The 26,999-nt window shown below is 39.0% G+C and overlaps 1 protein-coding gene across 1 annotated transcript in view; it reads right to left on the reverse strand.

Annotated features, from left to right (window-relative positions):
• Positions 1-26,999, reverse strand: part of LOC126278069 (uncharacterized) — a 381,643-nt gene that overhangs the window by 24,393 nt on the left and 330,251 nt on the right. The window contains exon 10 of the mRNA XM_049977941.1: positions 5,393-5,944. Within this exon, the coding sequence (XP_049833898.1) occupies positions 5,393-5,944 (552 nt within the window). The remainder of the gene's footprint in view (positions 1-5,392; positions 5,945-26,999) is intronic.

A 26,999-nucleotide genomic window follows, 5' to 3' on the forward strand; every position in this document is an offset into this window, starting at 1 on the left:
TTATTGTCCAGTATCTTGTGGGAAATGCAGTAAAATGCCTTGCTAAGATCACAGAGTGTCAGTGCCACACTTTCTCTGTCTTCAAATCCTTGCCTTATTTTTCTGGCTAAGTCCAGTGCTGCCATAAACATTGACTTTCCATCGCAAAAACCATGCTGTGTGTCCTGGAAGAGCTTATTTACTTCAAAATAATTCTGTAACTGGAGTTTCATAACAGACTCCATAAGTTTAGCTAGAATAGGAATGATAGAAATTGGTCTGTAGCTGGACACTTCACATGTGTCACCTTTTTTGTAGATTGGTACTGTCCATGCTAGTTTAAGAAATTTTGGGAAGACACCAGAGGATAAGCATTTGTTAATTGCTATAGATAATGGTTGAGCAAGATAGATATCTTTGCTCTCTGAGTTCTTGTATAACTTAACTATTTTTACAATATCCTTAGGTTGCACTTCCTTCCAGTTTTCAAAAGTGCTATTGGTTATGTTTCTCATGTGACTTGTGGAACTAATCCCAAGTCAAGTATTTCATTAGTAGTATCTTTCAATATCCTAACAAAGTACGGATTGAAGGCATCAGGGCTACCGGAATTTAAGGCTGAGGTGGGCTTTTTTCTGCACTCGTTTACCAGATTCCAAGCTGCTTTGCATGGATTGTGAGCCTCTTTAATGAACCTCTCATTGTATCTCTTTTTTGCCTCCTCCACTTGCTTTCTGGAAATTCGTTTGGCTCTTACATAGTTACACTGAAGCAGGTCTCTAGATGGGAGATCTCTAGCTGCTTTCATACCATCCCTGAAAATTAGCACAATGCATTTTAATTTGTTTAGCTCAGGGGTATACCACATCTTCCCTGTAGCAGGTTTGTCCCTTCCTTTAGCTTTGCCTGTATTATACTTCAAGTGGATTTCTGGAAATAAATCATCAAATTTAGCTTTTAATGATTGAAACAGACGTTCAAATGAGGCACTGGCCGCCATTCCTGCAATTTTTTGCTGCCAGTTTACAGTTGACAGGGCTATTTTAACATCATTTAGTCTTTCTTCTTTTATGATCCTTTTAGTAAATGTGTGACTGGTGTGCCATGAGCTTGGTTGCAGTTGACTCGAGCATTTCATACTTATTTCCATTACTAATGCACTATGGTCAGCAATCATTGGTTCAACAACACTGATATTATAGTCCCAGATATTGAGGTTAGTGATAACTGTGTCTAGGCAGGCATCACCTCTTGTTGGCAGTTGGTTTGCAACAACAGCCCATAGCTATTTATCACAGTCATGAAGCTTCTCTCTTTAGTGCTTCCATCACCTATATGTATGTTGAAATCTCCACACAGTGCAATTTTAGATTTAAGACATGTTAGGTGGGACAAGCAGGTTTCCATTTGTGCAATAAAGTTTTCAAAATTACCATCTGGTGAGTGGTACACAGAGACAATAATAAGGTCAATATCTGTTAACAATAGTGAAATTTAGTTAAATCATACCTAAGGAACAGGTGATAATTAGTGCATGTCAACAATGAGAGGTCAAAACAATTGAAAACCAAGAGAGGAATCCCACAAGGCTCTCTTCTTGGGCAGTTCCTTTTTATTGCCTTTGTTAATGATTTCTCAAACTATACAGCTTGCAAAAATGTTCTGTAAGCTGATAATATGATTACAATCTCATCTGGTGAGAATATTCACATAGTTATAGACAAAAATAAAGAATCATTTGAAAATGTAGTAAATGGCTTAAAGCTAAACAGCTGTTTATAAATAAAACAAAAACACATGACACATATTTTAATCTAAAGAAAATACAAGAAGAGAATCGAAGTGTCAAACTGTTGGGCTTCACAATATACAAAGGACTCCCATGGGACGAGTATATATAATATCTGACTTTCCTACTATGTAAACTAATGTATTCTGTCACAAAAATTACTGATTAGCTGCAAACTGTGTTTTCAGATGGCAGAAAAAAAAAGTTGAATTCCAGGATTGGGTTGTAGAGGATCCTGTTATAAACATGTCAGTCACTTTAATATCAAGACACTCCCAAGTCTTTATATGTAGGTCTGCTTAACTTACATTGAAGAAAATACACAGAAATTTACTCTGTTAATGATTGTACCTATGCACAGTACCAGAAACAACTGCATGATAGGCATATTATGTTCAAGACTGTCAGTTAAACATAATAGCCACGAGCACTCAAGTCTGAAGATGTACAATAAATGGCCACAATCAGTAAAAATCACGACTACAACTAAATTTCAAGTTGAACCTGAGAGATGGTTTAAAATGTCATATTATTCAATGGAAAAATGCCTTCAAAGGTAACCTGAGTGACATGTACAATTAAGGAGAAAACTCTAATTGCTAGGAGCAATCAAATAATGGAAAATCTAGGATGGGATGTAACAATATTAGAGAAGGAAAGTTGCCACTCACCATATGGTGGAGATGCTGAGTCATGATAGGCACGACAAAGAGTTTCACAAAATTATAGTTTTTGGCCATTAAGGTGTTTGTCAGCAATAGACACACATTCACACCAACCCTCTCCCCCCCCCCCCCCCCCCCCCCCCCACACACACACACTCACACAAACGCAACATGCACACTCGTCTGCAGTCTCAGATAACTGAAACCACACTGTGAGCAGCAACACCAGTGCATGATGGGACTGGTGACTGGATGGGGGTAAGGAGGATGCTGTGCAGGGAGGGGAAGGGATAGTATGGTGGGGGTGGCGGACAGTGAAGTGCTGCAGTTTAGACAGAGGACAGAAGAGAAGGTGGGGAGGGGAGGGGGATAAGTAGCAGAAAGGAGAGAAATAAAAGAAATTAAAAGACTGGGCATGGCAGTGAAATGACGGCTCTGTAGTGCTGGAATGGTAACAGGGAGGGGGCTGGATGGGTGAGGATGGAGACTAATGAAGGTTGAGGCCATGAGGGTTACAGGAACATAGGATGTATTGCAGGGAAAGATCCCACCTGCGCAGTTCAGAAAAGCTGGTGTTGGTGGTAAGGATCCATATGGTTCAGGCTATGAAGCAGTCATTGAAATGAGGGATATCATGTTTGGCAGCATGTTCAGCAACAGGATATGGCTATGGTCACCCACATGGCATTGTCCTATGCCAACCTATTCATGGGCCATCTAGAGGAAACCTTCCTAAAAACCTAGAACCCTAAAATCCTCATCTGGTTCAGATTCATTGATGACATCTTTGCTGTCTGGATTGAAGGTGAGGACACCTTATTCACATTCCTCCAGATCCCCCCTCCCCCCCCCCCCCCCACCCAATCTGTTTCACCTGGTTCTACTCAATCCAACAAGCCACCTTCCTAGATGTTGACTTACATCTCAGAGATGGCGACATCAGTACCTCCATCCATGTTGAACCTTCTAACCACCAGCAATACCTCCACTTCGACAGCTGCCACCCATTCCATACCAAAAAGTCACTTCTGTACAGCCTAGCCATCCATGGTTGTCACATGTGCCATGACGAGCAGTCCCTCTAAAAATATACTGAGGGTCTCACTGACGCCTTCACTGACTGTAATTATCCTCCCAACCTTGTACTAAAACAAATCTCCTGTGCCTTATCTTTCCAGTCTCCAACCACCTTCCAAAGTCCCACAGTAGGGCCACAGAGGAGCATTCCCCTCGTAACTCAGTACTGTCTGGGACTGGAGCAACTGAATTACACTCCCCCCAGGGTTTTGATTACCTCCTGTCATGCCCTGAAATGAGAAATTTCCTGCCCACTATCGTTCCCACCCCTCCTACAGTGGTATTCTGCCATCCACTGAACCTTCAAAATATACTCATCCATCCTTACACAACCCGTGCTCCTAATCCCTTACCTCATGGCTCATACACTTGTAATAGACCTAGATGCAAGACCTGTCACAGACATTCTCCTACCACCACCTACTCCAGTCCAGTCACTAACATCACCTATCCCATCAAAGGCAGGGCTACCTCTGAAACCAGTCAGGTGATTTACAAGCTAAGCAGCAACCACTGTGCTGCATTCTATGTAGACATGACAAAAAACTAGCTGTCTGTCCACATGAATGGCCACCGACATACTGTGGCCAAAAAGCAAGTGGACTACCCTGTTGCTGAGCACACTGCCAAACATACCACTCATCTCAATGACGGCTTCACAGCCTGTGCCATATGGATCCTTCCCACCAACACCAGCTTTTCTGAATTGCGTAGGTGGGAACTTTCCCTGCAATACATCCTCCATTTCCGTAACCCTCCTGGCCTCAACCTTCATTAGTCACTGTCCTCACACATCCAGCCCCCTCCCTGTTCCCATTCCAGCACTACACAGCTGTAATTTCACCTTCATCATCACAACTAGTCTCTTAATTTCTTTTTATTTCTCTCCTTTCCACTACTTAGCCCCCCTCCCCACCTTCTCTCCTGCCCTCCGTCTAAACTACAGCACTTCATTGTCCACCACCCCCGCCATACTATCCCTCCCCCTCCCCCTCCCTGCCACAGCCTCCTCTTTACCACCGCCCAGTCACCACTCTCATCATGCACTGGTGCTGCTGCTCACAGTGCGGTTTCAGTTATCTGAGAATGCAGTTGTGTGTGTAAGTTGCATTTGTATGAGTGTGTGTGTGTGGATATGAGTATGTGTGTCTACTGCTGACAAAGGCCTTAATGGCCAAAAGCTATAATTGTGTGCAATTTTTTGTTGTGTCTGTTATGACTAATTGCTAGTAAATAAGAATAGCGTAGCTCTGTAACTATAACATACTTTTCAAGTTGTGTAAAACGTAGCTATACCTTATACATAACATGAAACTGGAAGAATGTGTGTGCTTTAGTAATTAACATGCAGATGTATAATGGAGGGGATGATGAATTTATTTATCTATGATTGTGTAGATATGTAGTGACATATATTTTACAAGCTACAGATCAAGATATATAAGAGAAGTGAACAAACATACACTTTTGCAAATTCATTCTCAAAAATTCTTCCTGATTGTTAAGCTGAAACAGAATTTAATTTTGCATAAAATATAGACAACAGAAATGAGATTTTGTTAGTAAAGACAAGTTTGTATTCCCAAAACTGTATGTAAGGCAGAGAAGTATCTGATCAGATGAACTGATAATTTAAATGGATGTTAATATTTAAGCTATTATCAGCAAGCAAAGAGCATAATTAGTAATATTTTTATGAATTATTGCTGAAAATGATTTGAAATTGATCAGTAGACAAATGAAGCCACAATAAATTTTAACAAAGTGAAAATGTGTAATAAGTGATACTTAAGGGAATGGATTATTAACCCAAATTATAACATATTTACACTGTACACAGCAAAATAAATCTTATTATAAAGGCTACTCATTTATTCCTCACCTTTTGTTTTAGTGGGTCTTGATCAGATGAATAATCCTCTACATCCTTAATTCTCTTTTCTTCCTTTTTAAGTAACAGTTCTTCTTTTCCTGATCTGTCATGACCTACTTCAACGCCTGTTAATGTTAACCTGACTCCTCCTTGAAGAGTTTCGAGCTCTTGTTTAAGTTGCTCATTTTCTGCCATTAGGATTTCGTTCTTTTTTGCTAAAATTTCCATATTTTTTGCTGAATCTTCCAGTTCCATCATTACAACTGATAATGCACTGCGTGCCTGTATTAGCATACCTCTCATATCTGAACTTGTAAGACTTGTTAGGGATATTGCTGATACAGACTTATGAGATTCTTCCTTCTGTGTAATTTCTACAATTGACATGGTACTTTTAAGTTTACTTAATTCTGACTGTAGCTTTCCTGATTCTTCTTTTTGTTTTGCCAGTGCTTCTGTAAGAGAAAGAATTTGTTGTTGTAAAGCTATAATTTCAGCATTCACACCCATTTCGTCTGCCTGCATTGAATCTGCTGTCCTCTGGGCTTGTTCAGCAATTTCCTGTGCAAGAAAGAACAAAACTACACTGAGTAACATTCAAAGAATTACCTTAATTGATTTAAAATTGTGTAACAGCACTAATAATTATAGCACTATCAATTCCAGCACACACACAAATTCTGAATCAGGAAGGCAGGTACAACATGGTCAGGCGTATACATATGTATTGATGTACAAGATCTTAACTCAGAATTGTTCACAACTGAGTAATGTTATTTAGAAGTGAACCAAAATGGTAAAAATAAGTGTTACAAAATTCTCAAGTTAATCAGCATAACCAGAACTTTAATTAATGTAGAGACAAATCCAGTGTAAAACAGCAATAATAAGATAATATTCTTGGGTCCACAAGGAACCCAGTTTGGAGAATCTTTCAAATCAGACACTCAGTTCAGTTAGTCAAGGACACAGCCTGTGAACTAGGTAATGTAAATTTATGATTCCGAGTTGATGTGACTAAAATAAATACACTGTCTCTATGTAAGGGGCAGCTGAAGTAAATTGGCAATGAACATAATTTTGATATTATACCTCTTCTCATCAGTGATTAAATATGCAATATTATGTGGAAATTTATCTCACCAGGGGTCTATTGTGAATGCAAAAGGCAACCACTTTGGTTGATACAGACTGTTGAAGCCTAGTACCTAGATAGAAAACATTAAACCTACCCAAAACCTTGGCTTACACAAGTAATGGAAAAATACTCTGAGCATAAGTTCAAGTATTGAAATGTACAATTTGCACCTCGAATTTTGTGATAATGAATGAAAATATTTTGTTCAGCTAGAAGGTAAACCTATAGTAATCTTGCTCAGTTTTCATCTATACATACCATCATAAAAATTCAGCAATCTCATCTTCACAATTCCAACACTAAAAACAGTTTATTTACTCTGATGGAATTCAAGAAAATCACCTGGGTAAAAAACAGGCTGGAAGTGCACAGCAGGAATAAAAGTAAAGGATTACAAAAAACTTGCCAGAAAAACCATCTAAATGATCAGAAAGAATACATGGAAGAATTAATTTCTTATCTAAATATTGTGAATTCAATTAGAAGAAGATCATTGTTTATGTAGCTTTAATAGTAACATCATCAGAGATGTAGGAAACTAGAAAGGCACAGTCACTACTATGAAAAATTGGAAGCAAATCAAATATTTGCTCAAATGGCATCCCACATGAAAGTGAAAGATAAGGAATTTCCTGTATATCTAGCCAGCAAAGTAAACAAAGAAGAGTTGATAAGCTATTTCATATTTGAGGTAGCCTCAGCAACAGCAATCCCTAAATCTGGAAAACAGTCAGATGTCAAGCAACATGCTAATAATATTAATTATTATATATTCCAAACTCATGGAACGTGTAACAGCAGAACTCAGGGAGCGGTAAACAATGCAAGTCAAGTATGCAAAGTAGACTCCAAGAGGAAGTATAACAGATAGTGGCACTGATATCTTACATCAGAAGAAGCTAAAGACATTGATATCTTTTGTTACTGTATCTGCTGCAGGTGGCACCGTATTGGGTTCACTAAGTTCGTGTTAAGCTTCAACATATTATGAAAAATAGTTTCCATTCTTAGCAAGAATGTGTGAAACAACTACACTCTCAGTTTCAAAATTGGGTAAAACACAAGCAAATCAATCGTAAGACAGAACAGAAAATTATAATTTAAAGGTTTTGTCTTAGGTCCAATACTTTTTACATAATATTTTAGTGAGTTGTATAAAACAGGGCAACAGAATTATTGCTTACCCTATCTGCAGCAAGTTGTAAGCTACATCTGCCTTCTGGGTGGTGCTAGTTGGTAAGCACCTCTAAGAGATCAGTTTTAGATTGCTGAGTTGGAGTTGTTGAGTCAGGGGCTAACCAGTGATGCAATTCCTTTCTACTCGTAAGTTACATGCACCCTTGAGCAACTACTATGTGTTATGGAAGTGGAATATTTTATATCATAGTTAATGGAAATTTTTGCTTATTGCTTTTCAGAATAAATAAAGTAAAAATCTCTGAAACAAAACCCAGTTTCAAGATGCCACATGTGCCAATGGACTGAATGACTTTTAAGGTGAAACAATCAAATGGACTGAATGACTTTTGAGGAGAAACAATCATAAGTGAGAAACCTCTTGGGCACTTACCACATCCCAGCCATATAATGCTGATCTACACAAGTAAAGGCTTTTTCTGAGTGAACATTCAATTGCTGAGTTGCACATGGATTCAGAAGAAACCTTAAAATTCATCTTCTACAATTCTTATCAAAATAAGTATGTGGCGTCGACAAGTACAAAGGACCCATCTCTGCCATCGCAAGTTCTTTTACTCTGTAACCCAATGGCCCACGCCTTCTTGCTTTTTCAGTTCAATGTATGATTTGTTGTAATAAGGATGTCTGTATGAAATATACTGAGTGTTACAGAAGTATGTGTTTTTCCTTGGGCTACAACCAAACTGAAATAGTGGTGACCCCAAGTAAGAATTCAAACTCCGTTTCCTCATAGTGCAAGTGTTCTCATGTCTACCGCACTGGCTTTGTTTATGCCTTCATTTGTTCCTCTTGGCCATGTATCCTGCTGCCCAGCACATGGATATCAAAGCTCCTGCACCTACAGCAGGACACTTCATTGCTTCACGACCACCCGAATTCTACAACCCATTTCCTGCAGTTTTGTCACCTCAATACTTCCGCCAATTGACAGTGCAACATGTGACTGCAGACTTAGGCTTTGCCCCTCCAGCATCTGTGCATTGACACATGCATTTCGAAAATGATAATGAGCAGAGCAAAGTTCCTGCATTTTGCCATGCTGATGAGAATTCTGGGTTTCATGCACAGATGTGTCAGACACCGGCCAGCCAGGCGACCGTTACAACAGTGTCATGTGCAACCTTGACTTTGTTAGGACAGGCCACATGTGGTGATTGTGCTCCTGTGATACCCGAGTGCTTTACCACTTCATCGGTTTACTAAGTGGAAATGCCTAGTGTATATCATGAACATTTCCAGGCCAGTTTCCACCCCCAGTGACCTTTTGGCCCCTCAGTGCACTTTATGGGCCCCCACCTGATGTGAACTATGTACCACATAGTGATACTAACTGTGGTTTCCACCCCTCTGAACATGCTTCGGCTCGTCATGTCAACAGACCGGTGGGAACATGTTACTGTAATGCTCTGTGCACGTCTGCTCTTCCACCCACCCCTCCACCACAAGTAAACTTGCAGGGAGTTTTGGCTGCAGCTGTACACCACCTTGTTTTTCACATGGCACTGGCCATGCCTTTTGTATTAGACTCTTGCACTATGAGTGTCACATCCAACAGTTCGACAGCATCATTTCCTAGTGCTTAGGTGCCATTCTCACCTGCTCTGACAGACTACTCACTCAAACACTACACAGTGCCATCTGCATCGACCACGCCAGTCCAGCATTCATGTCATACAAGTGATATGAGGGACTCAGATACAGAACTAGGTGTGCCTTCATTGCCACCACTGGGCTGCTTACCAACCCTGGCTCTGCTATATAAGGACAACCCAGCAACGTGGTTTGCACTGGTGGAGAACTTGTTTGAACTGGACTGCATCACCGCTGACAATTCAAAATTCCTGTGCCTCATGACTCAACTGCACACGCACACAGACCTGATCTGCGACCTACTTCTGATGCCACCATTTACTTTGAAGTATGATTTCACAAAATAGACAATCATTGAGTGCTCTTGCATTCTCCATAAGAGGTTATTCTGTGAGTACTGTATAAGGAACATCTTGGCAACAACACTCCATCCCAGTTTTGGTGCTAGCTCACCTTCTGTTCAGTTAGCAGATGATGCCAAATGAAACCCTGTGGTCAGTGTGGTTATCAAAACTGCCTACAGATCTCCAGGTTCATCTTCTCCTCCCACAGCCTGGAATCCATCGCCCTGTGCTGACACCCCAGTGTATGAACCTGAACATATAGAGGATGATCAGCCAGCTCCTCTCCCAAAGTACACTCAATGTTGGTACCACACCATACTTGGCAATGACGCAAAACAGTGATGCCCCTGTACAAGCATCTGAAAAACCAGTTGTCTGATAAGCTCCAACCCATGCTACATTCTGTTCATGCCTCCATCCTGTTGAATGGCCGCCTTTACGTCAAAGACTATTCTTCGAGTCACAACTTCCTCATGGACACCAGCACTGAAGTCTCAGTCATACCTAATTTGATGGTCACATGCCCCTCTCACGCAGATGCTCACTCCTGCAAGCTGTGAACTCATCTACACTTCAGACCTACAGCTCCACTCCAGCGCACTATCGAGCTTCAACTCCACCTCCCTAAGGCCCCCTCCCCCCTCATGCCCTGGATCTTCCATGTGGCGGACATCACAGAACCAATCTTGGGAATCAACTTCTTATCACACCACCACCTGTTTCCAAATGTCATTCAAGGTTCTCAGTTTCACCACACCTCTAACATTCACACCACATGTGACCGTGCTCTGTCACCTGCTCTAAGTGGAAATGGCATTAGCTGTTTAGTGCATCAGTGCACAGCTCTCATGAGCAGGACTTGTGCAACTGTGAATCACATCCTGGCAGAAAGTGTCAAGATATACACGCTCTGCTATGAGAATGCTGTTTTGAAATATTGCATTGCACGTGCGGGGGATGACCTTGCTACGAACACTGCTTGCATCAATTCACGCTGCTTGGCAGTGCCGTCACCCGAGCCTTCATCCGTCACACCTGACAGCTCTGCTGACAACTGCACACAGGTTAGCAGCACCACACCTATTTTGTGTGACTCCAGTCTTAACCACACAGTGTTACACCACCACCTCTGCCCAACATCAATTGTGTTCTGGTCAACGTCTCTCTCACATGTTTTGCAAACTGACCCTCGTGCACCTTATGACAGTGGCTATAATTTTAGTAGGGATTGGAGATTACACTGGACTTGCGGTAAGGGATCACTTTGGCAAAGCTTGTAGCTAGAGCGATCAGAAGCTTTGTGGATTCCTTGTGTCAGGTAGTCACAGTGATTCATCTGACAGTGGTGGATCCCTTGTCTGCAGGAAGCATGACTGAATCAGGGTCTGTCTTGAGGTTGCAGATGATCATTATTTCTTGTACGGAGAGGTTTATGTTCTTGGAAAGGGACTGAGGTAAATACGGTGAGGCCAAGTTGGAAGTAAGGAATTCTTGGAAAACAGCTGTGGGGTGATTAGGTGCAAGAGGGAGAGGGCCATGGTGGATGGTGAAATGAACTGGGAGAGGGAAGGTTCAATGCTGGGATTAGGCTGGCTTCCATTGAAGGAATCGTTAGCAAACTGGTGTTTCTGCTGTTGGAATCACAAGAAGAAGACTAGGTCTTTGATGAGGCCAGTATGGTTGAACTGGTTGAGTTGAAGATGAGGTCCTTAGTTAGGAAAGAAGCCTCCACAGGACTGAAGATTTTGGTGGACAAGTTTCCAACAGTGTTTTGAGATTGTTAGGTTCTGAATTTCATGTAATGTCAAGAGGGAGGTCTCAAGGATGTGGCAGATGGAAAAGGTCAGCAAGGCAGGATCTGGATGCTATGTGGGGTTGACATGGTGTACACTGGTGGTAGGACAGATGTTGTTGGATAGTGGTGCTCTGAGACGAGAACAGGAAGTCAATAAATTGGGTAATTTTTGGAAGTAATGATTGGAGTGCTCTTATAGGTGTTGGAGGGCAAGCGTTTCAATTTGGGACTTACAGTGTAGGTATTTTGGATTGCACAGTAACAATATCTTGCAGACAAGAGCAGAGGTGGTACTATGGAGATTTGTTTCTGTAGTACAAAGTTTGTGAGGAATGTGGACTGGCAGAATCTGAAAAGTTGAAAGTGGTGTAATAGATAGGTGGGATTTAGAGAAGGGAATTTTTGTGATTGGGCCATTTAGTGGAGAGAAGGATCCCATGGATTAGGTAGCATTTAAGGAACATAATGAAGGACTGGGTTTCAGCTAACGTTAGGGATATTTTCCTGATCTAACATGGAGATAAAGAGCATGACTCGATAGAGGAGGGGGTTGAAGAAAGCAGAAATAATGTGGAAAATGCACAAATAAGAGCATTATGTACTGCTTTCGCTGCTGCAGACTGATGGAGCTGCTGGATTCTTTGCTGTGTTTGAATGTCAAATTCAGATGTTATAAGTGATGATGTAAATAAAATAGAAAGAAACTTCCACATGGGTAAAATATATTAAAAACAAAGATTCCAAGACTTACCAAGTGGGAAAGGGAGGGTAGATAGGCACAATGAAAGAAACACACAAACACACACACGGAATTTGAGCTTTCGCAACCGGCAGCTGCTTCGTCAGGAAAGAGGGAAGGAAAAGGAAGGATGAAAGGATGTGGGTTTTAAGGGAGAGGGTAAGGAGTCATTCCAATCCCGGGAGTGGAAAGACTTACCTTAGGGGGAAAAAAGGATAAGTATATACTCGCGCACACACACACACACACACACACACACACACACACACACACACACACACACACATATATCCATCCATACATACACAGACACAAGCAGACATATCTAAAGGCAAAGAGTATACTCTTTGCCTTTAAATATGTCTGCTTGTGTCTGTGTATGTATGGATGGATATGCATGTGTGTGTGTGTGTGTGTGTGTGTGTGTGTGTGTGTGTGTGTGGGCACGAGTATATACTTATCCTTGCCTTTAAATATGTCTGCTTGTGTCTGTGTATGTATGGATGGATATGCGTGTGTGTGTGTGTGTGTGTGTGTGTGTGTGTGTGTGTGTGTGTGTGTGTGTGTGTGTGCGCGCGAGTATATACCTATCCTTTTTTCCCCCTAAGGTAAGTCTTTCCGCTCCCAGGATTGGAATGACTCCTTACCCTCTCCCTTAAAACCAACATCCTTTCATCTTTCCTTTTCCTTCCCTCTTTCCTGACGAAGCAGCTGCCGGTTGTGAAAGCTCAAATTCTGTGTGTGTGTGGGTGTGTTTTATTCATTGTGCCTATCTACCGGCGCTTTCCCACTTGGTAAGTCTTGGAATCTTTGTTTTTAATATATTTTTCTCAGATGTTATAAGAATATACTTTGCATGCATAACAACTTAGTGTCTCTCCTCAAACATTAATCAACTTTCAAATAAACTGAACACAGGTACTAGTTGTGAATAACATTACTTTTTACTGAATATTGTGTAGTTAATATTGCATCAAGTAGGGCAGATGATTATGAATATGTATGTACTGAATATTTTCACTGTTCTTTGAGCACCTGTTATTACGAGACTGTGTTCTAACCAAATGGAGTTTCTTCCCAGCAAGAGAACTTGGTTTTATACATCTATTCTTTGTATTACTGTTGTTATTACGTTTCACCAGAAATATGATGGATAGTATAAATCACATGTGTGTTAGCTTCACAAATGTAAATATTAATAGTGAGAAAAGTGTGTACTATGTGAAAAATGCAGTGTTTATTGTGACCTTAGTGCACTGTATGATATGTTATTATTTGAGCATCAGAGAAAAGGAAGGTTCAATTGGTTTTTTCCACCTACAGATGATTACTTCAATATTGTTCACTGTAAACAATTTCCCTTGACACACTTATACACTCAATACTATAACCCACGAGGACAACTTCTCTTAGATGACATGTTAAGGAAAGGCAAATCTATGTTTATAGCATTTGCAGACTTAGAGAAAGCTTTTGACAATGTTGACTGGAACACTCTCTTTCTAAAAGTGACAGGGGTAAAATACAGGGAACAAAAGGCTACTTACAATTTGAACAGAAACCAGATGGCAGTTATAAAGGGAAGCAGCCATTGAGAAGGAAGTGAGACAGAGTTGTGCCTATCCTGATTTTATTCAGTCTGTATACTGAACAACACAAAAGAAAAATTTGGAGAAGGAATTAAAACCCAAGGAAAAGATACAAAAACTTTGAGTTTTGGTGATGACATTTTAATTCTCTCAGAAATGGCAATGGACTTGCAAGAGCAGTTGAATGGAATGGACAGTGACCTGAGGAGGATATGAGACAAAAATCAACAAAACCAAAACAAGGATAATGTAATGTAGTCAAATTAAACCAGCTGATACTGAAGGAATTTTATTAGAAAAATGAGACACTTAATGTAGTAAATGAGTTTTGCTGTACGGATGATGGATAAAATAGGGAGGATATAAAAATGTAGACTTGAAATGGCAAAAAAAGAGGAGAAATTTGTTAACATTGAGTGTAGACTTAAGTGTCAGAAAGAATTCCTGAAAGTATTTGTATGGAGTGTAGCCACATATGGAAGTGAAATATGGATGATAAACAGTTTACACATGAAGAGAGTAGAAGCTTTTGAAATGTGCCACAGAAGAATGCTGAAGATAAGATGGGTTGATCATGTAACTACTGAGGATGTACTGAATAGAAATGGGGAAAAGAGAAATTTGTGGTACAACATGAATAAAAGAAGGGATCGGTTGGTAGGACACATTCTAAGGCATCAAAGGATCACCAGTTCAATACTGTAGGGAGACCAAGCAATGAATACAGTATGCAGATTAAGAGGGATGTAAGTTGCAGTAGAGGCTTGTTCAGGACAGAGTAGCCCAGAGAACTGCATCAAAATAGTAAATCAAATATAAATTTAGAAAGGGCAGCTAATCACATTTTTACTGACATTAATAAGTGGTTCATAGCCAATTCACTGTCATTAAATTTTGAAAAGACCCACTATATGCAGTTCAGAACTTCCAAGAGATTTCCTTCTGGTGTGTGTATAAAATATGATGACATGGAAATAGGAGAAATTGAGAGTGCAAAATTCTTGGGATTACAACTTGATAATAAATTCAGTTGAGAACAATATACTAACAAACTGCTAAAGTGCCTAAACAAGTCTGTGTTTGCAATGCGAATGATGTCAGACATAGGAGATATAAATATAAAAAAAACTGGCATATTTTGCTTATTTTCACTCCATAAAGTCATATGGTATCATATTTTGGGGTAACTCCACAAACAGAGAAATAGTGTTTAGAGTACAGAAGCGTATAATAAGAGTAATGATTAGTGTAAATCCAAGAACATCATGTCGAAACCTATTCAAAGAATTGGGCATATTAACCACAGCTTCTCAGTATATTTATTCCTTAATGAAGTCTGTTGTAAATAATACATCTCTTTTTCCAACTAACTGCTTAGAAAACAGTATCAGTACTAGGAATAAGAACAATAAATCACTTACTCTTGCCCAGAAAGGAGTCCAGTATTCAGGAACACATATTTTCAATAAGTTACCAGTAACCATTAAGAGTTTAGTTTCATACAAGGCACAATTTAACCATAATTTAAAAGAAATTTTGGTGGACAACTCATTCCATTCCATCCATGAGTTTCTCAACATGTGCAGTAGACCATTTTAATGAAAATTTATTATACTTTAATTTTTGACAATACTTGGTTGTAACAGCCAAGTAACTACCTACTGTGTGAATGATGGAATGTATGGAAAGCAGATGTAAGTCTTAAATCTGTAAATGGTCGAAGTTTAATTTTAAATCTTGTACTTAATCTAACTGTTCTTAACTGAGGATCACTGAAATAAATAATTTACTTTAATTTTTGACAATACTTGGTTGTAATAGCCAAGAAACAGCAAATGTCTGTATGATGGATTTAATGAAAACAGATGTAAGTATTAAACCTGTAAATATTAGAAGTTTAAATTTAATTAATGTACATAATTTTACTGTTTATTGATGGAGGATCATTAAAATTAATGAAACTCAAGTTTTTCTAATTACATTTTTGTAATGTGTTATCCGACATTTTCCGCAACCAGGAGGATTCCCTCTTTTAAGGGTCTATGGAATGAATAACACACCACTGCAGCAGATCTGTTGTCTAAATAAAGACCATAACAATTAACATGAGACAGAGACAGTTTTCTTATTATATTTTCCGCCAGTACAACATGTTTAACATCCTCCATTTTCAATATGGCACCATATCTTAATTATAATTTTGGAAGATCAATGTAAACAAGTGATGAGGAAAACTGACATTGCTGCAAAAACATACTATTTACAGTGACAATAAATTTATTATATGTTATATCAAAGATTATAGAAAAATGTAAGTTGAAATCAGAAGGATTCTTTAGTGGCCTTGGGAGCTCAGCTAGTACACCTAACAATGAACACTCCTGAGGAAACTTTTGCTGTTGGGGGAAAAAAGTCTTATGTGTGTTAAATGCAAGGAAGGTAACATACTATAGCAAATGCATGAGTGCTGACTCCAAGCAGAAAAGTTGGATATGTGTGAAATGTGATCACAAATCAGGCCAAAAATTAACAACTAAGATCGCATTAGAGAGGTCATTACCATGTAAATAGAAGATATTATCAACTTAAAATGTAAGCATCACTTAATCAACAAGAAGATATTTAAGTGAAACAGCATGTGACATGCAACAAACAAAGTATGCAAAGAAAGAATGTGCACAGATAATCACTTCAAAATACTGCTTTGATATCTCATATTTGTAAGAAATATTGTAAAACTGTGGAATCAGGAAGAAGGTGTGAGTAGCACAACAGAAGATTTCATTTTCACTGTGGTCAAGTGAATCTGTCCATGATAATTGACAAGTACTTTGCTATCAGATGGTAAGTGACTCATAAAAACAGTGAGCAAGATGTGCAAACATGTAAAACCAGTGAGTGTATTGAAGTAAATTTTGTGCAAGAAAACCCCTTTGAGGTGCCTGCAAGGATATACTGTCATAGAACACCATGCAATCATGATCACCTTTAGAAACTTTACATTTTAGCAGATAACCATGAATAGGGAATCATCTGACTTCTTAACAAAGTGTTAGTTGTAGAATCCACAAGCTTCATTAGGCCTAGTGCCTGTCTTTCAGATATAATGAAGAACATTCACTCTGAAGAAATTATGTAGTTGACTTCAAAGAACTTTCTAGCACTGTTTGTTGGTTCTAATGCTGTATACAAGAATGAAAATTCAACAGCTTGCTGTGAATTAGAGAAGCATCTTGCTCATATGTCTCACACAAACATTCTCTCTATAAACATACTACACTGCCATGACTTGCTGCCTTGCTCTTTCGTACACAATAAGATTACTGCTGTCAACAACCATTTTTCAAATATACACAAGCAATTGATCATGCAAAACTGTGTTCACAACAACCTTCAAGCTGAATTTCGACAATGCTGCAGTGATCTCTAAATCACAAGTCCCACATCATATGACATTACGCCACCCCACTCTAGTGCTGCTCTAGCATTAAGAAATAACAACACTCAGATACCTTCAAATTTCACATTCAGTGTAAGACAAGGCCTCCTTTATCTTAGTGACCTGGTATTTCAGAAACAAATTGATGGTTAATAAAATGGTTCAAATGGCTCTGAGCACTATGGGACTTAACATATGTGGTCATCAGTCCCCTAGAACTTAGAACTACTTAAACCTAACTGACCTAAGGACATCACACACATCCATGTCTGAGGCAGGATTCGAACCTGCGACCGTAGCAGTCACGCGGTTCCGGACTGAGCGCATTAACTGCGAGACCACCGAGGCCGGCCGATGGTTAATACTTATGGTTCATTCTAAGTAGCATAAATTAACATAGTACTTGTTGAAATGACTGTGTAGTCTTTGAAAAACAGTTTGTTCGCATATCACTCTTTAAATAGACATTCATCACCCAAAACAGTCAGTCCTGGCTGAATGAGTAAACAAGTAACACAACTGTCAAGTCTGCTTCCTGTAATCACTCATGTAATAGCTATGTGCAACCTACCCATGAAAATATCTATTGTTATCTCCAACAGCTCAGTAATGTATGTGCCAAGGAACTTCTAAATGACATAGAAGTGAGTTTGTGAATATTTCCATTAAGTTGTGTTGTTCATTAATGGACTAAGAGAAATCCCTTTGAGGAAATTTCTTCAATGTATTACTGCAAGACCATATGTGTACTGTGACATATGGAGTGAATATGAACTGTGTTCCATGCCACTTGTGATCATTTAGTTCTGCTGATATGTTTAATCTTGGATAGCGTTTGTAAAAACTATGCTTCAATAACATCATAATTTATGTGATAAATCCTGGCACTGGGCTCTTGCTGTGTGAGACAGATGACTCAGTTTATGAACTGTTTCACTTATAAAGTTAAGCAAGAGGCAATTGTTCCTACAGCAGGGTATCAAGGATAATAAATGCACGAAAAATAACTAAAATTATGGCACTGTATACATTATTAAGTAGAAACCATATGATATTCATCATAAATTTCAGTTCCAAAGCTACAGGCTGCTGTGCTACTGAAAAAACATAGAAGAACAGATAACAACATTCAGGTTGGTCATCTTACAATGGAATATTGTAAAACCAGTTGCAAATAGGCAAGAAATTGTTAAGGACATTGCATAGGATTACATAAAAGGGAATAATCATCGTTTTCATTAACTGTTGGTATAAATGATGTGTGTAAGAGTGAGCTAGTGAATGCTGACTACAATCTAATGAAAGTTCTCGGCAATGTAGAGAACTGGAAATCTCCAGTAAAAAGAAAGATCTATGTATGCAATATGAACCAAAATCTATATTATTAAAAACAAATTTATAACAAACAGGTATTAAAAATGTAACAAAAGGTGTAAAGATGAATACATCTTCAATAATAAAAAATAAATGGCAAACACAAGATCAGGTTGTATGGAACATTGCCCAGTCTAGAATACAAACAAAACTAATAGCAAAATGCACTAGTCTAAAAACAGAAAACAGAGAAGTGTCTGATACCAACTCAGTTGTTTGCATTTCTAACAAGTACTTCAGCAAAATAGAAACTGATCTTATCCTAAATAGTTTTGGAATTTGTAGTAACCACTGCTCTGAAAAAGGCAAACCTCCAGAAGCCCTATTTTTTGTAAACAAGTCACATGAGATGCATTCATATTGGTTATGAACTCACTATTGAAATTGTATATGTTACTGATTATGTTCCAGGCTGCATTGTAAAACAAACAAGGCATACTGCAGTCACATACTGCAGTCATTCTAGGGCATATCATTTATCTCTGCATTTCCACAGCTACTTTTACCAATTTCTTAGAGAGACGTACAGTCACCTTCTTGCACAGTAAAAGGAGGCAGGTAATGTTAGTAACTCCAGACCTGTAAACCATGTAGTGCTATGTCAAACATCTATGAAAGGTCTTTTATATTTATGGATAACATTACCAAAGGAATTTCAAAAAATAATTTTTTTATTGGCTTAAAAGATGCTTTAAGCCTGCTGCAATGTAAGACAAAAAGTCTAATCCTTGAAGAAAAATTTGTTCTATGGAATTCTGAGCTCCTCCATTAGTGCCTAGGGTGACCTGAAATGCCCTACCTGTGTCAACTTGATACCCCCTGTAGTATCTACGTATAGTTAGAAGCATTTTACAACAATGTTACGTTAGCCTGGCATCAGCAACCATCAGTACATGTATGGAAAAAAAATTCTTTATCTTCAGATCTTGTTTTTTGTGTGCTGTATTCACTTTAATGGTGTATTTGTGATCTTATAGTATACAGTTTTGTCTTTTAAGTAAGAATGCATGATAAAAAAGTGTACTTGGGCAGAAGAGATATGAAAACACCAATGCAGCACTGAAGCAGTATTTCATCAAAGTGTCCAAATAACAGATATGTGGCTGAGAGCAGTTCAGAAGCAATCATTACCTCTGTTAATAAAACTGAAGACAGTGACCAGGATTTTGATGTAAATTGCTGATTGAGTTATAGAATTATGAATTTTCTGCTGTCTTCTGTGTTATTTTTCAACATGTGAGACATAAAATGTGCAGTGCAGACATCACATTGCAGGGATGACGTCCCAGAGGCTTAGGCTTTATGGTAATTATTGCTTGTACAAATTGTCCAGAAGTTGTAACACCAAGTAGTAAGCATGTGAAATCAACTAACAAATTGACATACCAATGCACCTGCTTAGAGGAGGGCTAAACAGAATTGTAAAGTTTTGCTTTTTCATGGAACTGGCATTATAGATATTTCAATTGTTCTCTGATAAACTGTGGTCATGATTTCAAATGCAATGGCAAAAGTACAACTGGCCAGTCCTGGGATAGTATATTAATGGTAAGCATTCTCCAAAAGTAGACTTTTTTCATTTGTTCCTGTCTATGACACATTTGAAAAGCTCAAAGGTATTTTTCTCAGAATATGACTTTTCAAAATGGCACATGCCGTAACTCCAATTATTTTGAATTGTTTTATTTGAAAATTTAACGACGACTTAGAAATAACATTTTCCGATTTGTTAATTTAAACAATAATTAGCAAATGACAACTTTTTTGGTGAAAATTGAATGAATTTATTCAAACTCTCACCAATTTTCACAAAAATCAATACTTCCAAAATCCCCTATGTGGTTCACTAACTACACTCATGTAGATTATGTAAATTTTTCTCTTTTTTCCTGACTCAAATTGACACTAGTTATAGTGTGTGCTGCAGATCATCTCAAATGCAACCTGCTGTGGGAGAATTGCTGTAGTGTCATATTTCATAGAATTTTCTAAAAAGAAATTTAAAAATATATTTAAACATATACTCAACAACTACCCAAGTATTATTTCCCTGTCACTTTTCCTTCAGTCAAAAACAAAATACTGCCAAGAACATGCTCTTTTTTAGGTCTTTACAGTGGTGTTAACCTCTCAAGCTGCTAAATTTTATACACAAGATTTCGTTGCTACCAACCATCCGGATGGACTCACACAATCTAGATCTACAATTACAACTGTCTATGGGTACCAACAAGCTATACTAAATGTTATAGATGGATACGTAATGGTTCCACATTATTTTGGGGCCTATCCAAAGCACAGTACATTAGTGTTCATATTGTTCTACTAAATAAGGTAAAATGATTGAGGGTACAGATATTCCAAAAGAAAATATTACATTATAACTCAGTAATCAGCAGAAACAAGTTGTTTTTAAACAAGTCATAACCACTGAAAATGTCTAAGAACAGCAACATACTCATCAGAAAAAGTTGTAACAGGGTGTATAAGCTGATAAGGGAAAAAATACCATGTTGAAAGTAAAAATTTTCAAATGGCCATTCACAATATTTCCGTACAACCTGTTAGAAATAAATTTGTTTCAGTAATTACCATAGAGCACCAGAGAACAGGCATTACTGTATTTGCGCAGCTATGGTGGCTGACGTATGTCCAGATTTTACATTGCATCATTAAGGAAGCAGCATAGCAGAGAATACTCACAGAGTCTCAGAATTTTATAATCCATACTACAATGCATGATTTGGCTTAAAGTGTACATTTGTATGGCCAGAGTCACACTGAAGTAGGCCTCAACCTGATATTAATCTTTCGAGTGTGATTTTTGACATGCAAATATTCTTGGAGTGCATACTATCTCATATCTGGGTCTTTATTATGGCATAATGCCATATGCGATGTAAGATGAAAACATGCAATTGAAATTCAGTAAATCGTTGAAACTAGCCTATAGTGTGCAATGAAACATTTCATTTCAAATAAATTGACTGCCTCTGTGGAAAAGATTAATCAAAGCCAAATCTCTTTAACAAACTGACAAACATAGATTTTTGGTGGTTATCGACTGCAAGAGTCAACCACCTCATCTTTGAATTCAACATCTTTGAAAACTTTTGATTTCAGTGTGTTCCGAACTCTGTATTCGAGCGGATGCGTTTGTACCGACATGATCAAAATAAAGTTAATTCATTATAAACAAGAGAATACTTAATGTTGGGTTTGATATTACCATACATAACATCTCGATCACCACACTGATGACCCCGACACTCACGAATGCCGCTTACAACGCCAGAAATGTGTACTGGAACATTGCCATGGACAAACAATGAAGCAACCCTTTGCCGGAATTCTACATCCATCGACCACATCACGCCACATCTGGATGCAGTGTACAGGAAGTGTAATTAGTGTGTAAATTGCTGACTCTTGTGTGAATTGTGCTTTTTAGTAACTTTCATCACCTTCTCACACATCGACAATGCAACCAAGGCGCATGTGTTGTCCGGCGATACCCACTCAATGCATCGGTAATTTCACTTCCAGACAGTGCAGTGCTCCTTCATCTATTAATTTGGACAATTTGACTTGCTTTTGTGTGATAATTATTACAGTGACATTCATCAGTGCAGTGCTTTGACACCAGACAATCATGCCAAACAATGGACTGCAACAAACGGGGACTATTTTGCAAATCCCAGTTTGTATGAACTCCGAACTACAGCTAAATTGCATGCCTGGTTGAATTCACAAATGCCCATCTTCCACGCCACGTACAAATCCATTCAACCCGGTTTCTGCACAGCCCGTCTTCCAGAGTTCAAATGTTCATGTCATCTTTTCCGTCACTTCTCTGCACTTGTCCCTCATTTGCAGCATTCAACTACCAACATTTCTCTCGGACCAACTTCCAATGTGGTTCTTGGCCGCAGAGTATATATTCTCCTCTTATGGCATCACTGATCTTGACCCAGTCAAAACAAACAACTGCACAACATACGATCCTGCCATGGCTACCGCAACCGCAACTTGTCAACAACTTGCCAACACTATGCATGCTTACCGCCTGCCTATTCACAACTCGATCGTGCTTGCAACTTGTTCATCCACCCCAGAAGTCGATTTCAGCCGTATCAATGCTTCATACAGCAGTGAACGTGTTCTCACTCTGCCACCGCTGAGTACTGAGTTTCATATTCACAATCGCACACACGATCTCTTCTACTCAAACTGTTACATCAACACTGTGCCACTGACCTTGTCTTGGATGCCAGGTTAACCTTTGATAGAGACAGATTCTGATTTTGACCCCATCTTACTCAGTGATACACGGCAGACTGCTTCATGACATATATTTTTGCCTGAACAACTGCAACAGCTATGTGAGCAAATTGCAACATGCAACATGTTGGTACAAGATCAGTTACACATGCTGCAGCTGACAATGGCCAAGCATGACATGCAAAAAGGTGCCTTCCTGTCCTTGTTCCGCCTCCAACTGCTGATTATCCTTCGCCGTTTCTACCAGCTACAACTAATACCCTGACAATCACGCTACATGGATCTGTGTCCCAGATGTCACAACTGTCATCATCACGTTGCCTCAAGTGGAAAATCTATGTTACTGATGTGATACAAGCAACTTACTTATGCTGCTGCCACCTTTCCTTGGTAGTTAAGGACACTTCATTTCTGTACCATGGCAGAACCAGCTGCATTCCAGTGCCACTTGCTTTGCCGCCCTCTTCACGACCAACACATTTGCCATTTCTGCTTCAACGAGTGAGCATCTTTCCGCTCGACCACAGGGCCAACAGTGACAGCACACACACAGCTCCAATTCCTTTCATCTGTGTCGCCTCTCTGCCATGGACCAGTAGTTCATCCGCTGATTCGCCTTCTTCACATTCACATTACGCCTTATCGCCTTCCTGCTCCGACCATGGTTTCGGCAACCATGTCCGCCTTCCACCACCTCTCGCCATCACCATGCCTCTTGCACAGGGCTCACGACCATGCCCCCAACCTTTCACCACAGCTGTTTTGCACATCAAAACACCAACACTGTCAACTCCACTGGGAACATCTTGCCATCTACCGCTGTAACACACTCACCATCCACGGACTTTGGGGTGACGCTTCCTTCTACACCAAAGTCATCCGCCGCCAAGGTCAGTCATGTGCAGCTCGCTGTTTTCTCCCCTGCTGCGACATCAAGTGCCTCTATAACTCCGTTATTACCGTCAGTGTTGCTCATCTGGCATGTCTTACACAACCTGTTAAGCCACAGCATGCTTGCTCCTTTATGTTATATGGCCAGTAACAAACTGTTACCGGACACATTGCACTTACCGTGGCGCTTGCCAATTGGCAATACATCACATCACATCTTCTACGCAATCCACGCCTTTGATCAGATCAGATCTCCTCACCAACACACTGCCACCTTCTGCTTCCACCATACCATCAGCAGCATGGCACGGTCAACCTGTGGACACCTTCCGCGCCTCCTTCCCTCTGCTGGTCGCACCTACCAAGACATCGCAAAATGGCCTGATCGCACCTCGCACTAGCGAGTGCCACGACATGTTCAGTCACGCACACCTGCGCCATCAGCCAGCCAGGTGCATACACGCCTCTCATCATCCTTACGGTGCTCCGCACTACCAGCGGGGGTCTCTGTGGTGGTTATCGACTGCAAGAGTTGACCGCCTCATGTTTGAGAATGAACTTCTTTGAAAACTGTTGATCTCAGTGTGTTACAAACCCCGGTTTGGAGTGGATGTGTTTGCACCGACATGATCAAAATAAAGTTAATTTATTATAAACGAGCGAATACTTTATGTTGGGTTTGATATTACCGTACGTAACATCTCAACCCCCATAGATTCATTGTTCTGTAAGGTGATTAATGTAACTGCCAAAAGTGTGGAAACAAAATAAAATCAGAAAACTGAAACTAATAACTTATTTTAGCCTTCCATAATTATGTATTTTAATTCACTTGATAGCTCTCAACCACAGAAATCCATTTCATTTTCATTTGACGTGGGAGCTGTAAACAAAGGGGAAACAGCAGAATCACTAAACATAAACACAGGTCACATGGAGATGGGCATGCCAGAAAAATTTTGCCAGGTGTAATGTGGCTGCTTGCTGCTACTACCAATACAGATAACAACCACATTTCAAGTAGTCATAAATGGGACATGGTAGTGATTAATGGTGCATGCACCCACTGGCAACTGCTCAAACAAACCTAATGTAAATAGTTGTGAAGTCTTGCTTGTCAGAAGCAATTTCTTGTTATGAAGTGTTGTATAGTCTTCTTCCTAAAACCTTTGACACATTTTACTTTTGGTAGTCATTTATGTGTGTACTACATTTTATTTGTGCAAATAGCACATTTCCTTTGCAGCTTAAGTTTTATTTTTCCTCTCATTTATGTTTTATTGCTGCAGTATTCTTTTGCTGTAGTGGAATACAGTAAAATTCTTTGTTAGAGTATCAGTTCTTACTAGACAAAATTACAAAAACTTAACTCAAAACTAAAACAACAAAAAATTCCTGGAGTTCTAAAACATTCCAGCAGTTTTCCATCATTTTCTCCCATATGAAAAAAATCCTGGATTTTTCTCAGGTTACAGAGTGTATACATACTGTTTAACTAAGACTGTAATGTAGCACAGGTCAACACTCATTCAAAATTTTTGTATTGTATATGGATGATCTGAGAGATTTTGATGATGCCAAAAAGAAATCTCTATTTGTGGATGATTCCAGCAGTTTGATTTCAGGGTAGGATAATTGAGAAAGATCATTGAGTAATCAACAGATACAACATCATGATTTGAGCTAACACACTGGTTTGACAATAAAAATCAGCTTATACTATAAACTAAGACAAACTGTAGACTTAATCTTTCACATTTCACATTAAAGAGAAGAGAAATGCCACTCCTAAAATTGATAGGGGGACGTTCTAGAAAATATAAGTCATTTAGTTGTAAGGTAATAACTCTCCAAATAGTAGAGGCACTTAGTAACTGACAGGCACATAAGCAAGACTGAAATCTTTCTTAGCTTTAGGACAATTGATTTCCTGAGTAGAATACACATACGTAATATCGTATGTATGTGAGTCTTCATGTATACTGCACACACACACACACACACACACACACACACACACACATGTACGTGTTCTCACACACATACAAAAACCAGTATTGTTAAATTGTGCCAGCTGAATATAATGTACTGGTGTTATATATAATTTAATGATTAGTTTCTTAAACAAAGTACACTGTGTGAGTATTTACTATCTGATAAACACACATTCCTAAATGTATATTGTGATATGTCTAAAATTGGACATATGTGTTATAAAGTATATTAATTTTGTCATACAGGTGTAATTACTAACACGAACAATGTAGTAAAACAGATTGCTACTTACCATAAAGAGCACACATTAAGCTGCAGAGAGGCACAATTAAAAGACACTTAATTGTACCTGTCTGCAACTTAACATGTCTTCTTTACAGTAAGCAGCAATTTGTCTTTACCTACATTGTTGATATTCCTACCCGGAGTTTCCATTGTTTAATTACTAACATTCTTTTCCTCATAGGACACTCATGTGTGATAAATTGTTCTAATGAGTCTAACCATGTTTTTTCTCCAAGTCTAACAAAAATGGAAATCCGTCAATGGAATACATTTTTAATGGAAAGGAAAACATTCATTTGTGGCTGACTGATGTGAGGTGCATAGTGTGTTGACACAAGCTTTCGAGCTCATGCTCTTTCTCTAATGTAGGTACACATATATACATTCACACTGTAATAAATCTGATTATCATGAGATAAATTCACTAACCAATCTTTGATTATATGACAGGACCAATTCCAAATTGATGAGTCAATACCCAGAAATCCACTAGTACATAGCACTACAAAAATGTTTAAACATAAACTTGTTGCTGTTATTGTTGTGGTCTTCAGTCCTCAGACTTGTTTGGTGCAGCTCTCCATGCTGCACTATCATGTGCAAGCTTCTTCATCTCCCAGTATGTACTGGAAGCTACATCTTTCTGGATCTGCTTAGTGTATTCATCTCTATGTCTCCCTGTACAATTTTTACCCTCCACATTGCCCTCCAACACTAAATTGGTGATCCCTTGATGCCTCAGAACATGTCCTACCAACCAATCCCTCCTTCTAATAAAGTTGTGCCCCAGACTCCTCTTCTCCACAATTCTATTCAGTACCACCTCATTAGTTATCTGATCTACCCATCTAATCTTCAGCATTCTTCTGTAGCACCACATTTTGAAAGCTTCTATTTTCTTCTTGTCCAAACTATTAACTGTCCATGTTTCATTCCCATACATGGCTAAACTCCAT

Source organism: Schistocerca gregaria, chromosome 1 (assembly GCF_023897955.1).
Source record: "Schistocerca gregaria isolate iqSchGreg1 chromosome 1, iqSchGreg1.2, whole genome shotgun sequence".
Taxonomy (NCBI): domain Eukaryota; kingdom Metazoa; phylum Arthropoda; class Insecta; order Orthoptera; family Acrididae; genus Schistocerca; species Schistocerca gregaria.